The sequence below is a fragment of the Aptenodytes forsteri genome, unplaced genomic scaffold (genome assembly GCF_000699145.1).
Source record: "Aptenodytes forsteri isolate BGI_AS27 unplaced genomic scaffold, ASM69914v1 Scaffold605, whole genome shotgun sequence".
NCBI classification, from domain to species: domain Eukaryota; kingdom Metazoa; phylum Chordata; class Aves; order Sphenisciformes; family Spheniscidae; genus Aptenodytes; species Aptenodytes forsteri.
The window spans coordinates 426,855-442,349 of NW_008794427.1; the positions used below are offsets into that span (position 1 = coordinate 426,855).

Sequence of the window (15,495 nt, forward strand, 5' to 3'; positions counted from 1 at the left end):
AATGCAAGAAGCCAAAACTACCTTAACAAATACGGTTCATTTAACTAAAAGAGGGAGACTGAGCAGCAGGTGGAAGGGTTAAACAAAAGGAAAAAAGATTATAAAAGTTTGCGGCTTTGGCTTCACTACAAATGGCTCTCTTGCAGACTTTATAGCATTAGTGTTGCTTCTCATAAACCTTGAAACCATTCATCCATTTAGAAAGATTAAATTGGTTAGTCATCCAGAACATAAAATATACACATCCATTTTGTCTGTTACCCTAAACCATCTGAAGTACAATAAATGCAGTTGATGCCATTAAACCAAAGCATTGAGCATTAATGATGGCCTCAGTTGTGGTATTTACAGTTTGCCAGCTCTTGTGTTTCTGATAGTATATTCATCTGTTGTTGCTCAGGGACAGTAAGAGCAGAGTCTTTGAGTTGGAAAACACAACTATAATATATGATCTGAGGGGCTCAGAGAAAACATCCTGGTATTAAAGCAGGCAAAATCCTAGAAATGTTACCTTTTTTTGTTATTCTTAGAAGGTCAAAGTTAAGAGGCACAAATTTCACTTACGATATCTTAATATATTTATAATGGTCTCTTAAACAGTTTGCAAAGACAGGTTTGTTTGGTTTTCTAGTTACAGATGAAGCTATTGCTATTTAAAGTTCTGTTCTGTCACTTAAACAAGCTAGACAAAAATGGCCAGGCTCTTCTAAAGCAAGAATTTGTAGAGGCACTTGGTCAGGAAGCAGGTTCATGATTAAAAATATAATAAAAATTTAGATTTGATTTAGCAGCATTTTTTCTTGATTAATATCAGGATTTCAGAAGTAGTACTCTTTCCCAGGATTAAGGAAACTTGCAATGGTTGCTTCAGAATACAAAGAAATTGAATTCCTGCTGCTTGGAAATATGTAAGACATTATCTCAAATGCAGGGATTTCCGGTGGCTGGAAAAAACATTTACATCTTTTTTAATTACTACATATAGTGCCTTTAATCAGAGCATCCAGCTTGACAACATTAAAACTGGGAAGCAAATCCTATCCGAGTTTCCAGTTCCATGCTGGAAATGCCAGCTCATTCCTATAGCAAACAGGAATCGATGTCACGTATCAGCTACCATTCAAAGCAAAGCAGATTGCCAGCTATTCTTAAGCATATGCTTGAGTACCAGCAACTTCTGTGGACCACAATGAGGTACTCAAAATGAAATATGCGCTCATGAACTTTACTCACTCAAGTCTATTCACAATGAGCACAAAAGCACTCCTCCCCCATCCCTCCCCGCGGTTGCAGCCTCAACCAGAGACTGCTCAGGAAGATGAGAGTACTTCCAGTGAGTCTAGCAGATTCTGCATCAGACACTGTACTTAGGTTTAGTTTGCTTTTTTTTCTGAAACATTTCTGGTGGCAAAAAAGTAACAAGCGTCCTCCCACAGCCTCAACATTTGTCTTTTGCTGCAAATACGAATCACAAAACTACCAGGAGCAAGAGAGGTGATCTGAAAGAGGCAGAACCTCATAAATTGTGTGGGAAAGGCTGTCTTTCCTTTGCTCTTACTGATGGCATGCCAAGTTTATTTTACAGTATTTACAGTAAGATTTGTTTGTTTTGATACCCCTTGTATGTTGTTAGGGAAAAGGCAAAAGAAAATCTCCAGGAAGTTTATAGTTTCTGATGAGACAGAGTTTAGGCTTTAATTTTCTTTCTAGTCCTATACATTTTACTAGAAGTGTAATATGTTAAGGGATATGAGATTGCAATTGGATGAGTTATTACTGAGCTGTCATTTATTTTCTCTGTATGAATTTGGTGCTTAAGAAGGACCTCAGACCAGCAGGCTAAGAAAGTGAAATTGTTAGTTCATTCTGAGAGCAGATACAGGATGGGCAGGAACAACACTAGTTTCTCCTTTTCTGCGTCTCATCTCTGACCTTGGCACATCACTCCAGGAGCAGGAAGAACGTGCAGTCTCTGCCTGTTTAGTTGAGGTCCAGACAGATGACAAGGAGAACAAAATTACCCATGATGGAGCGGTCCCCATTGTGGCTGTACAGGCAGCAGGTTGTCTGCGCAAGGGCTAACATGCCTGCCAGCCCCAGCACGCAGCTCTGGAGGCAACATACTATGAAGACAAGCCACAGGTCTCCCTCAGCAGACAGTCCTGCAGGCCAAACACCCCTGCATTACAAAAAGATACCACGACACCTGCAGTCCTCAATACTTGAACATTGACACCACTGAATATCTGGCTGTTAAATTTTGGGAGTTCCCATTAACAAACCAGATACCCAGGTGCTAATGGGTAAATTGTCAGCCACAGTGTGAGGGACCGGGTTTTGATCCTCAGCTACGGGGAAAATCCTGGTCTTAAATGAGAGGTGGTCTATTAAATCATGAGATGCTGGAGGGGGAATGACTATTGCCCATCTCTTCCAACACAAGAACTAGAGGCTATCAGGTCTACCAGGCACCTTCCAAGTAACTGGAAGAGACAACCAGTGGCAGCTGCTAATCACACAGGAAACGGCTGGAGGTGGAAAAAGTTGCTTAGGTGCCTGCTGTGATCTTATTTCCGTTCTTAGTCACCGCTTAGGCAGAAGAAGGCGTTTACTTGATTTACAGTGTCTTTAACTAGAGCATCCTACCCTGAGTCTGCAGAGCAGGTCATCAGTTGGTATGGAAAGTCCTTCCAGGAGGGCGGGTACCGCTCTTCTAAGCTTGTTGCACTGAAAGGGAAATAGAGGTGTTTGGGTTTAATGCCAAAGCCTCGATTGTTTGAACCAAACTTCTGAACGCATTGTAGGGTCTTGGGTTATGGTAGGAGTTGAGGAAATATAGGACTAATGGTATATTTTACGTGCCATGACAAATAGCACAGAATTGTCCTACCTCTCCCTAACCTTTGCTGTGAAATACTGGGTAGACACAATGTCTTTTCTCTGTGTGGTGGGAACATTCATTAGCAAGTGCCATGTTTGACTGTCTGCGGATGAAGCATGATGTTGGAAGCTGTTCCTTTAGAGCTGGGAAGGGATTTTCCTAAGGGCAGACTGTCTCGCTGACCCCCCTTCCATCCCTGCTAATGGAGCAGCCATCCCCTCCTCCCTGGCAATTCCCTTAGCAGGATAATATACCCAAGATGTATATGATAGCTGTATAGACATGGCCTCCCCTTTGCAAACGTTAACGTGATGTATACACCATCAAGCAGGGAAGACTTTTTAGGGTCAGTAAGTCTCTTTAAGCAAAGTTAATAGCAGGAGATGCTGGCACAACTAGTCACTGTTTAGTTTACACCTGTCAGAAGCAGGCAGCCTCTCAACTCCTATGTTTGGGCGAGTGTATTCATCATATTTAGCTTTTATACACTATTCTTTTCAGCTTCCCTGCACTTCACAATTGTTAATTAATCCCAGTAATCCAGGGATTACTAGTAATGCTTTACAAGGGAAAGCGGAAACAAGCAAGAAGAGGTCAAATGACTGGGCCAAGGTCATGGAAGAAATTTTGTCTAAAGAACATTAGGTTCTGCAAGATTAAAGTGTTGTTGACTGGTCTGTCCTTGGATGTCAGCCTCCATTTTGGGGGGAGGGGATGTTTCTGGGGGGCAGTTTTGATATTGTCTAGTGTATTTAGAGCTCCCCTTTCATTTGTTCCCTTTAGCACATTTTTTTTGCTGAGGCAAATGGAGGACAGAGGAGTTTTGTCTTCAGAGGATGATGGGGAATTTCCAAGAAGGGAGAATGTCTCATGTTCTGGAACTTTTATGCACCCTGTTTTCATTTTGCAATTACAAATGGGGGCACCTAACTAATGAAATTAATTGGTTATTTTTTTCAAAGTCATTGCAAAGATCCAGATACCTAGTTCACTTTAAAAAGAGAGACTTTTCTGGCACCCACAGGCCTTTTTGAAAGGTCTGCACTGATAATAGCAATCCAGTAACTTATCTGGCAGTAAAAACTGCAAGTATAGAAAATTCTCATGGTGCTTTCTTCTCCCTAGGACTTGAAAGATGACCGGAGCGATGAAGAGGAGGAAGATTCTGTAACAGATAATGAAGAGGAGTCCACAAAGAATGGCAACAAGAACGGCTGGGGGGGGAGGAAAAAAATCCCAAAAAACAACCGCCACTTGCAATTACAAATGGGGGCACCTAACTAATGAAATTAATTGGTTATTTTTTTCAAAGTCATTGCAAAGATCCAGATACCTAGTTCACTTTAAAAAGAGAGACTTTTCTGGCACCCACAGGCCTTTTTGAAAGGTCTGCACTGATAATAGCAATCCAGTAACTTATCTGGCAGTAAAAACTGCAAGTATAGAAAATTCTCATGGTGCTTTCTTCTCCCTAGGACTTGAAAGATGACCGGAGCGATGAAGAGGAGGAAGATTCTGTAACAGATAATGAAGAGGAGTCCACAAAGAATGGCAACAAGAACGGCTGTGGGTCAAGTAAACATCTCCTAAACAGCAGTCGCCACTAGCCCCCTCCTGCCTCACCTCCTGCAGTGATTTCCGCTCTGTTTTTAACCCAACCTACAGGATAGAATTTAAGTCAAAAGGCTTATGAGAGACTGTGATTGATTTATTGTTGGCTACTGGACCTGGAAAAAAGCCCAGTTTAGAGGGGAGGGAAAAATTGCATAACATGACAAAATGTGTTAATGACCCACTTTCTGAATCATTGCTAAGTGTTTGGAAAGACGTTTGGACACACTGACTGACAGTGCTCAACAAAGTCAAAGCTCAAGAGCGTCAGATCATTTAGCGTCCCATTGATTCTAACGTCGTTTTTCAATCTGATATAAGATATATTTCACCCAGCAGTTTAATTCACAGATGTTTTGTGGTAGGTAGGTAGCGTGAACTCCATTAGGAACCAAAATTACTCAATGTGGGAAAAATGTGACAGTGGTGTACAGTGACTAATATTTTAGTCTTTACTTTTCGGTTTAATCCCTCATCAGAATGGCTATTTTTTGTGAGTTAGATTTCATTTCCTGGAGGCCAGTGGAAGCTAACATGGAGGAAGTCAAATTACTTGCCTGTGAAGAGCTGGCTTCACTGCAGAAATATAGTCTTTCTCCAAAGTATGCTGTATGATAGATAGCTCAAATATTGTGTTCTAAGATTTACCTGTCAAGGAAGTCACTGTTAAAATAGCAAAACTCAGCCCTGACTCTCCATTGAGCTCCAGGTTTCACAAATGTCTTTCATCTCAGTCATTTTGGCCCAGTGTTACAACAGAATGTGCAGTGGGGAGGGAAGATAGTGAATGAAAATTGGGTCTTCTCACAGGTTCTTTTGCACTTCTTATTTGTCTTCAAAACTGCTGAACACCTGCTGTTCCTGACACATCTACAGCCTAGAAGATGAAAAATAAATCTCATCCATTCCCTTCTTGTGAGCTTGTCTCGCACAGCGGCATTGGATGACTGTCTTCTCAGGAGCGAGTCCCCTAAATTCTGTTTTGTCGTTCCTGTGTGTTCACTGCATGTATCTGGGCATTGGGGGAGCTAGGAAGGAATGTCACCTCGTCAGTGCTGTGTATTCATTTGATATCAGGATCTGTATTTCCATCTCTGCTCTTTTTGAAAATTGGGAATCACATTGGCTAGAGCCAACCTTGCATGTGAGAATGTGACTTAGGCCACATACCGTTGTTTATGCTGTAAGAAGTGGAGGAACAGTGGATGTTTTATCAGCTCCTCTTACCAAAAGTGCCTCTATCCTAAGTTTGCACTTTTGCTCTAATGCTAGTGCAGCGCGCAGCAGCATTTTTAGCCCCGGGGCTTTCCAAGGAGAGCCTGGGCCTTTTAAACAGGGTGGTACCGCTCTCATTTCCAGATGCATTTAGCTCACAAGGTCATAAATGATTTGTCATAAGTTTTAGAAGTGAGAGGCTCTCCATGTGGTTCTACAGTAGCTGAGATCATCTGGTGAACTAAATCCAGTAGCTTGATAGAGACTAGAGGGACCGCTGCTAAAACAGCCTCAGCGCAGAGCTTTTGGTTCGGAAGGGCTCTTTTCCCCTTAAGGCTACTCAGGCAGGAACTTGGTGACCTACGGGAAGCACTATTTGACTGACTTGTTTTCTCAAGATTTCCTTGGCAAAGCAGGATGTAATTCAGTGACTGAAGCATTTGAAAGAATGGGAAATGTTTGGGATCTCAGATATGAAGAAAGAAGTGTTTTCTGTGCAGCTACAAGAAACTGCAGGAGTACTTTGTTACAGAGGCTGGTAGTATGAAAATATCTACGTATGGTCTGTTGAACTAGGCTGTGTTTAATTTTTTATATGTAATATAAAAAAATACCCCATGTAATACCATGTAATACCCCAAATGTTTATGTTATACCAAAGAGAATTACACTGAAAAAGGAGTATGGCCTACAGCTTCTGAGAAGGATGGGAAACATACAGTGGCGGGACAGGACTCCTGAACCCGTGGTTGTAGTTCGGTAGCGCCGCTCGGGCTGAGCGGGCAGAATTCCCTCGGTAGTTGTTGTATAGCAGTGTGTTTCCTTACATAGCTGTAGAGAATACCTTAAATACTGCCGTGTGGATTTATTGGAAGTGTAAGTACTTATTACATCATCTAAAGCAACTGGTGAGTTTGGCAGGGTCGCAGTTGCTTATTGGGGCCTGTTTATTGCCTACATGAAAAGAACTGGTCTTTCCTAACAAAATGTAGAAACCTGACGTCTTGGAGGCTTTACACTCCCTTTGAGAGCAGTGGAGACAACGGTGCTTTCTACAAGACATAACAGGGTTTTGGGAGATGGCCAGGGTATTATCATTTGATTCGGGTGCCAGAAAGCTTTCCTGCCATGACTAGGAAAGGAATTCAGGAAAGGAAACACGAAGAATGATGTTGTCACAGGAGCGAGCCTCTGAACAACTACTGAGTTTTAAACTGGAATTTATAGTCTCGTTGAGGCCCAATCTTGCCCTTCCTACTCGGACGAGTCTCCCACTGAAGCCAATTAACTCTCTTGGAGTTTTGCCTAGGCAAAACTTTGGATTGCAGTTATTCAACCTAATTACAAGACCTGTTGTTTTAAATTCATGTGAAACTAGGGTCTTAAAGGAAGAGTAAAAGGTAGATAAATAAATACACTCAAACATAAAATGCTGAGGCAAATTTTGGGTGAGTGCAGAAGAATATGGAAGAAAATAACGTCCTGAAGGTGAAGATTAAGTCCAAGCACAGTAAACAACCTAATAACTACATCACATTGCAGTTAGGGGTATGGAAGGAAGGCAGGCCCTTCCGTGGGGTTACTGTCATGGCCAACCAAAGCGATTAGGCCTAAAAATTCTGAACGTAAACCAGTGGGTACTGGGGATAAATACCCACAGCACAGAAGGAAGCGGGAACAGATTGTCACAGTGGGACTGGACACGTGTCCTGTGTTAACATCAGATTTGTCATTCCTGAAGTTACACGCGTTTCATTTTCCACTTTTTACTGATAGAAACGCAGAAACAAGAAGCTGAGGTCACGGGGAACACAATTCATGCTAAAGAAATTAATGTCATGGTGCTTCAAGGTTTTCAGTCTAGTCAATGCCCTTAACATTTTTTTTTAATGTTATCATGAAAAGAGTCTCAAAATGCAAGTGCAGAACAATTGTCGGTAATGTATATGAGCACAGATGACAGACTAATGCATTATTTTGAGCATTTCACAAAATGGGTCCTGGTTTAACGCTTGGACACTGTGCATCTGGTTTGCGATGACACTTTGACCATGCCAAAATATTTATGATAGAATTATTGAATGAAAATGAAATCTGAGTCCATTAGAATCAGCAGAAACTCTTCTGTTCCATTTAATTCCTCTGAATTTTGTTCAGGTCCTCCTGTCCATATAGACCATGCCACCTCTGTACTTGTTTACTGCATAGATTTACCAATCTACTCTGGATTTGATTTACAGATTTCCTTTACTCCACAGAACTCATTTTGTCAATTTGTATCATTTGGAATAATTACCTTTTTTTGTTCTTAATGCCACTGAATTTGTCTGGTCAGTTATGCTACGCGCTATAAATAAATATTTTTTAAAAATAGGCATTGATGTAAGGATTTCCTTGTTTTCCCCGCCTTGCGGTGTCGTCCTCTCCGCTTTCCGTTCTTTCGCAGCTTTCCAATGAGGGCCCATTCAGGAACTAATTCCTTACTCTTCCAAGTTTTTCCCTTGCCTGGAAAGGGCCGGATGACCCACCCCCTTCTTAAGAGGTAGCAGCGATTGCTGTAAGTGAACTTTTCTTTTTTCAGCCTGGACAATTCACGAATGGAGAGGAAGCAAAATCAATGGGTGTGTCATCCATCATTCGTATTATTCAAGATTTATGCTTTGACTAAAGTGCTTGAAAGTGGTCCTACGTACACTGGGAACTACTCGCTGTAGAATGCCAACACATGTTGGTACCTTTACTCAGTTGTTTTTTGTTGTGCATATTAGGGCTGCTTGTGAAGTTATGTGTATTTGAGGAATGTTAGAATAATATGCAAATACAGGGATAATTCTTTTTTTCCTGGGAGTGCTTATGTTCATATGTAGTCTGAGGTGCTATCGCCCAGTTAGATCGCCGTGGGATTTCTACATAAATGTCTCATCATAAGCACACTCGAGACAACTCGGACTTGGCTCTTAAGCTGGCAAAAGCAGGAAAGCTCTACTGAAAACAAGGGAGCTGTGCTGAGTTATATCAGCTGAAAAGCTGTTCCATATTTCTTACTCTTTCCATTTCTGCCTCCCTGGTCGGGAAGATCACAGAGGTTCTGACTTACCATCTCTTCCCATGGGCAAACAAACATAAGGGAAGGTGTTTCAGCCCAAATAATGAACTGTAGCGGAATACTTTGGTTTTACTATCTGAATTCTTTTTTTTAAGCTTATGAGTAAGAATAAAGTAGATGGAAAACAAATCGAACAGGGGTATGTGAGTTTTGGCTACAACCAACTTGCAAACCGTGAAGAATAAAAAAAAAATCTTGCTGATTTAGAAAGAAAAACACCATCTCCACAGGCACTTCCCCCAGCTGTGGGTTTGAAGAACAACAGATAACCAGCGGGCAGAAATGGAAGTCCATGCTGAGAATAAGAACATAGCCTGGTTGTGAAAATGCCAAAGAGAGTTGGTTTGATGGCTGTTAGCTGCCCAAGAGCTGGGGAGCCTTTCTGTGTGGAGCAGCGAGCGAGCAAGAATGTACCTCTGAGATTATTTCATTGGTCACGTTCAAAATCACTGAAAACGTCTGTTCCCGTTTCCCAGTCAGTTTTATGGGCTCCCTCCTGCTCCGTCTGTGCCATATGGAGCCAGGGTTTTGTTTCTTGCCTATAGAGTTTGAGCTTTGGCTGCCCAAGGTGTGGACCTTGAGGAGGATAAACACCTCTGACTTGTTGAAGGTCACGCAGGACATCTGTATTCCCACTGAGAATGGAACTTCTGCTTACGAAATTTATGAAATCTACCTGATGCCCATGCTTTAGAGACAGAGAGTAACCAATGTGTGCCGGAGAGCAAGGTGGCACTGTGAGTGACCAGCATCACAGAGAGGGAGCTGACCTTTCCTGAGCAGAGCTTCGTGAAAAGGAGAAGAAAAGTCAGCAGAGGGCTTGACCAACTCGTCGCACAGGTTTTTCTTACAGAAGTAGGTGTGAAAGACTCATTTAAAGGCTGCTCTCTCCAGGTCTTTAGTGGGGAGCATTTTCTCTCACTCTGTCTCCATATTTCTGCGTGATGCTACTTGGTTTATAGAAGTTGCCAAACAAGGCCAGAGCAGCCATCACTCACTTCTGAGAGCCGCCAGCACCAAAAGCTTGAGAGGTGGATACCAAACCACCCAGGGTAATCCCTCTCCCACTCTGGTAGGAGGCAGAGGTAGGTTCATGCTCTGAAACAGGTTTTGGGGGAGGAAGGGTGTTAGCACGAACAGTTGCAGCTCTAGATGGTCTTGCCACTCGTGTACAACCACCAGCTGCTCTGTGCTGCAGGGGTTGGGCACACCTTGAGTGAGGAACTTAGTTCAACCTTAGGTTGATTTCTTTGAATTCCCATTGCCCAGCTCGTGTTTGCCATCCTGCCACTCAGGTTTTCGGTCGCCTGCATTGCTGCTTAACCTCATCAGCAGAGATTTCTCCATGCCCCATCTCTGCTCCAACCTCTAGTAGCAGCAGTGTTTGCACATACTGCTAAGGTAGCACACTTGCCTGCTGAAGTGTAAGCTATTTGGTATATCACATACGAGAGGGGAAACTTCACAAAGTACTGAGACATAATGGAGGAGAGGGGAAATCATTGGCCAGAAAACTAGAACTCCTGCAGGAAAAAAAATAGTTTCCCTTTCTGTCCTGTCATCCACGTGTGTTAAGATCCTAAGCAGCGGAGAGGAGGTAAAGCCCTGACATTAATCCCTTGTCAAAGAATGGGATTCCCCATCGAGGCAATGGAGGTGATCAGAGCAATGTAATCTTCACCCTAGCTGACTGCAGAGAACTTCAAGTAGGGCTCTGAGAGTTTATTTAACTGAAGTACCCTCTGTGGGATTACTTGAAGTTCCTAGCTTAAGAGAAGACAAGGCTGAAAGCACAGGTCTAAGCTTCAACATATGACTCCGCAAATACAAAGTCATAACAACCCATGTAGGATAATGTTGTTGATGTTCCAATAGTCCAAAGATTTATGAAAATATCTTCTATTTACTCAGCTGGAAAGAGCCCTGTTCTTCTGGAGTTTTGTTACCCCATAAAGCATTCAGAGGAGACCCCATAACCGTTTCAAAGTCAGAAACATTAGGTGGAATAACAAGTATAAACCCTATCCACAGCGACTTTGAAGTGCAAGAAGCATGTCCTTGTAGCCATAGAATATTACTCTGCTTTGAGCCGGGGTGGGAAGAAACAGCTCCCAGGCAGTTGTTTCAGGTGGTGAAAAGTCCATATTTTTCCTACCACAGAAGAAGCTGGTCTAAAAAATGTTAGAGTTGAGCAGTGAAATAGATGATTAAATTCCCAGTGAAATTCACAGGAGCTTTTCCCATGATGCTGATGAGAACTGGATCCAGACCTCAAGCGACCAGATAAAATGATAAGGGCAGCACGGCACTGCATTCTCCAGCCGTCGGGAGCAGGGCATAGCCCCAGTGTTTCCTCCTCTGATAGCCCAGGGCAAAATCCTCCCTGGAAAATGAGGTCTTCTGTCTGCAGGACACTCACCTGAACACAGTTCTGCCTTTGCCTCTGCCCAAACTGGGCATGTATCTCTTGAAAGACATCCCTGAGAAAGCAGTCCCTCCCCTTTCAAGCCAGAAACTTCACTTTCAGCAAGCAGTCTGCCTCCTGTCCTCTGCGCTGTTCAAAACCTCAGCAAAGGCTGGGTTGCTGATGCTAAAGCCTGTGATCCAAGGCCAAATTTACCAGGAAGAGGCAAATGACGAGCTGTGGTTATCACAACCACCTTAGCGTGTGAGTGCCTGAGAGGGCTGCTGAGCCAGGGGAGAAAAGGGAGCAGAGAGAGAAACTGGAGCAAAATGGCTGGGGCAACACAGCAACAGTTTAAACACAGAACTGACATCACCAAGAATCACAAAGCAAAGCAGTAACAAGGCTAGGAAGAAAAAAAGCCCCAAGAGTATAAGGAGGAGGAAAAAGACGGTAGTTCAGTAACACCGGGGATCGGCCCTTTCCAAGCAGCAGAAGCCAGCTTTGCCTGGACTCTGAGGTGAACTCCGTAGCCAGGACAACTCCTTTTCCCCGAGCACCAGCGGTTTCAGATTGAGCCCAGCCGACGAGCTCCCAAGGCAGGAGCAAAGGCAGCGGGATCTGGGAAACGCTCCTTTAGAAAGTTCCCAGTATGTGAGTGAGGGGACAGGGAGGGACTCGGCTGCGGCGGGGCCAGGGTAGCCACAGGTGGAGGCCAGCAGACCTGCAGCTGTGGCAACGACCCCATGGTTCACCTCCAGTGGCCGGGCGAGCCTGACTCCCCCTTGAATCTCAGCGTTGGTTTTGTGCTTTTCCTGGCTGACTGAGACTCCCCGAGAGTCCCAGAAGAGCTCCTAGAAGATTTGTGTGTTTGCTTTCTACCAGAAAGAGCCGAAGAAAGCTGCTAAAAGGCCTTTCTAGTGCTGGCTCGTACGGGTAAGTTTCTTGGTTATGTCATGGGCTGCATACGATGCAGGAGAAGTCCTAGTATTTCAGGAGAAGAATCTGTGGGAAGCAGGAGCTAAATCTTATCAGGCTGTGCTAAGTCTTATCAGGCTATGCAAATCCTACCTAGTTCCTTTGCTGTTTTAAAGGAGGAATTATTCAGCAACCAAAGAATGTTTCATACGTCTCCCTATTGCGAGGGCAGTGAGGTCAGATAGCAGTTGCATGTTTGGAGCTTTTTTCCCCCCCTTTTTAATCTTTTGGATCCTGCAAGGATGGCACTTGAGCGGAGACCATGACACTGTAGCAATAGCCCTTTTGCCTGAAGTGAGGACTATCCTATAACCCATCCTGTACTGCAGGGCATGCACAGCATTTATTGAACTTGGAAATTGCCCCACACACCCACTTTTTGTGCTGCAGTTTCCTCTCCTGCACCCAGTTGTGATTCTGCTCTGGCCTAAAATCCAGGCAAGAGGGAAGCCGGCATGCTTACCCGTTCCCCTGCCCTGGCACGCATGGCCGACACGAGGGAAATCGTAACCCAGCACCGCCACGTCTCTACACTGTGGATTGCAAATATGGCTGCTCCATCTCTTGTGGGCAATGATTATTTTTTTTTAACATTTAGGGACTTGTCCAAAGCAAACGCTGGAGCTTAGCCATGGCTTGTGAGGTTAGTCCCGCATCCCGACAGACGCAGGGTCCCAGCAGCTCCGCAAGGCGGTGGAGCTGCCAGCCCGCAGCTGAGCATCCTCGTTCAGGGCCATGGAAGGGCCACGCTCCTTCGCTGAAGGAGGCCTTGCGAGAGGAAGACAAATTCCTGCTTTGTAACACAATGTCGAGAACAGAGAAACCTCTGAGTTTCTTCATTTTACACGTCAGAGAGGGTTTGACTGCCTGCCGAGGGAATGGATGCTCCTCTGTCCTGTTACATGATAGAACCGTAGGTGCCAGCGCGAGACGCACCGCAAATAGTGCCGTTGGTCTCCGGGGCGAGGCGGCCGGCACCGGGCACGGTGGAAATGTCTCACGTACGGGAAGTCAGTGTGTCTCGGGCCTTTCCCCCCGGTTCTGGCCGACGGCTCCCTTCGGAAAGCCCGGAGCAGCACTGCTGGTCTGTACCTGCTGCGTGCAGGGTTGAGAAAGCTCGAGCACCTATGCCATTAAAAACGCGTGCATTGGTTACCTGGTTATTGCTGCAAGGGCCCACGAGGTGGCAATAGCAGGACACTGCTCCCTGCTCGGACAGGGCTCCCACGTAGCGTTTTTGTCCATCTCTTTGCCCTTTAAAACAAAGAGATTCTATTGAAGATTGGGGTGCAAAAGTGTTTCTTGCAACTGGTAATTTCCACTTGGTCGGTCTCTAACTGTGAAACAAGCGTGTGGTACATCGCCAGCCAAAAAGCACTACGAATTTTACTGAGAGCGAGTGTTTGGTACCAGTCCAGAGGACCGGCGTGTCGGTGTCCCGAGGGCTGGCATCTACCTGGGTGTCACCAGTGACCCTTTCCCCGGAGGTGCAGCGCTCTCCTGCTGACTCCCCTGGTACCAGAGCTGTACCTGGTGTATCTGGGGTAAGGGCTGGGGAAGAAAGGATGTTAAATCTTCTCTGACTCTGCTTTACTGCTTGTGCTTTTTTATATTGTCTATTTAAACTACGTATTTGTCAAGCCACAGAGTCTGCAGCTGCTAGTAAGTGAGGCCTCATTCTCACCTAGATCTTTACTGTCTGTAATGCAAATAAGGATGATAAAACTCTCAGAATAATGAAGGTTACACTGCCATTCCACCTCGGGAGACAGACTCTCCACCCCAAGGTGAGGTGCTCTGTGTTTTGCACCACTGCCAACAACAAAGCAAAGCTCTAAGGGTAGAAGGGTTTGGGCCAGGCTCAGTGTGTGCATGTGCAAGGGAGGGAGCAGTGGGACATCACCTCCCAAACACAAAAGGAGATGCAGACTGAGGAGCAGTTGCATCTCGAACCCCTTAAATCCAACAGGGGCTGAGCATTATGGCCAGAGGAACCCAAGGATTTGGGAATGCCAAGAAGTGGCTTTGTGTAAGAAAAAAACCCCTGTGAGCACGCACTGGGAGGGCACCCTACCCCGGGTACTAACCCTAGCTGTGTTCAGCCTGCCTGCTTGGTGCTGTTATCAAGGGAGGATGGCAGCTCCCCGAGGACAGCCTGTCCCCAGAACACGGTCCATCACCATACTGCTGAGTAGGTCGACCAGAGAGAGGGGGAACGCCTGTGCTCATGGGCTGAGGGCTGTGAACAGCCCACCTTGCATCACCTGGCAACGTCCGTCCATCGTCCGTCCGTCCCCCCAACAACTTTTACAAGGGCAGAAGGATGAACTAATTGGGTGCTAGCTGTGTGCTGGAAAAGACAAAGTACAAAGCAAGCTGCTCAGTGAATGGAGGCTACATTGCCCTGACAGGTACGATGTGCAGGGGCACAGACTGAGCTTAGGGTTTTGTGCTCCAAGAACATTGCCCTAAAACACCTCCAAAACCACCACAGTGCACTGGCAGGAGGCACCACTGAAAAGTGCTCCCTGTAGAAAGCTGTTCCCAAACTTCTTTAATGCAAATAAGTAGTGGTCACTGCAGCTCCAGGTTGAAGCACTCATTAAGCAGTGTTAAATGCTGGACAAACTGGGCTTTTTATAAATGCAGAGCAGAGAGACAAACAATTGAGACCAAAATCTAGCAGTTCTAGGAGTTTTCCCGCAAGGACATCTCAGGGTCTAGCGGGGGGCACAGTGCATACCTCCTCCCTTACTGCTGCTGTGGCTGGTTCCTGCTGGGAGGAAGTTTTGGGCTTGGGCTCCATGAAGGGTGTGCTGAGGAACCCAGCGGCTCCATAGCTGTGCTAAACCCTGGCTGAAATGGCCCACTGAGCCAAACAAACAGCCTGCGCGCTCCCTCACTCCCCTTGAACGTCAGCAGGAAAAAGGGATCTGTTGGTCTAAACAAGCTTCTTTAATCCCATTCGGCACAACCCTCGTGGTCATGCTGCGCTCAGCTGTGACTGTGTAGAGAGCTGGGAACTGATTTGCTTTGATAGTGGGATGAAGTGTTTCCTTGAGCTCTCTCCATGCATGGCTGTGGATGAACAGGAGGCGCTCGGAAGCTGTAGGCTGTGGGTGGCAGCCTCCGTGGTTCCCATCTGACCCTAGCTCTTCTCTAGGTTTCTCTTTCAGAGCCAGGAGGCAGCTGGATTTGACTTGACTGCCCCAGCAGAGATTGAAGCTTCGAGGTTGCCTGTCTGGCACTCGCCGCGCGTGGGGTTTGCCACGGGCTGGTACCCAGCTGTTGGTGCAGTTT

The 15,495-nt window shown here is 45.3% G+C and overlaps 1 protein-coding gene across 1 annotated transcript in view; it reads left to right on the forward strand.

The window, feature by feature from the left end:
• The window catches only part of CERS3 (ceramide synthase 3), a 48,309-nt gene extending 43,818 nt beyond the window's left edge, over positions 1–4,491 (forward strand). The window contains exon 11 of the mRNA XM_009289485.2: positions 4,357–4,491. Within this exon, the coding sequence (XP_009287760.1) occupies positions 4,357–4,488 (132 nt within the window). The 3' untranslated portion in view covers positions 4,489–4,491. The remainder of the gene's footprint in view (positions 1–4,356) is intronic.
• The last annotated feature ends 11,004 nt before the right edge of the window (positions 4,492–15,495 follow it).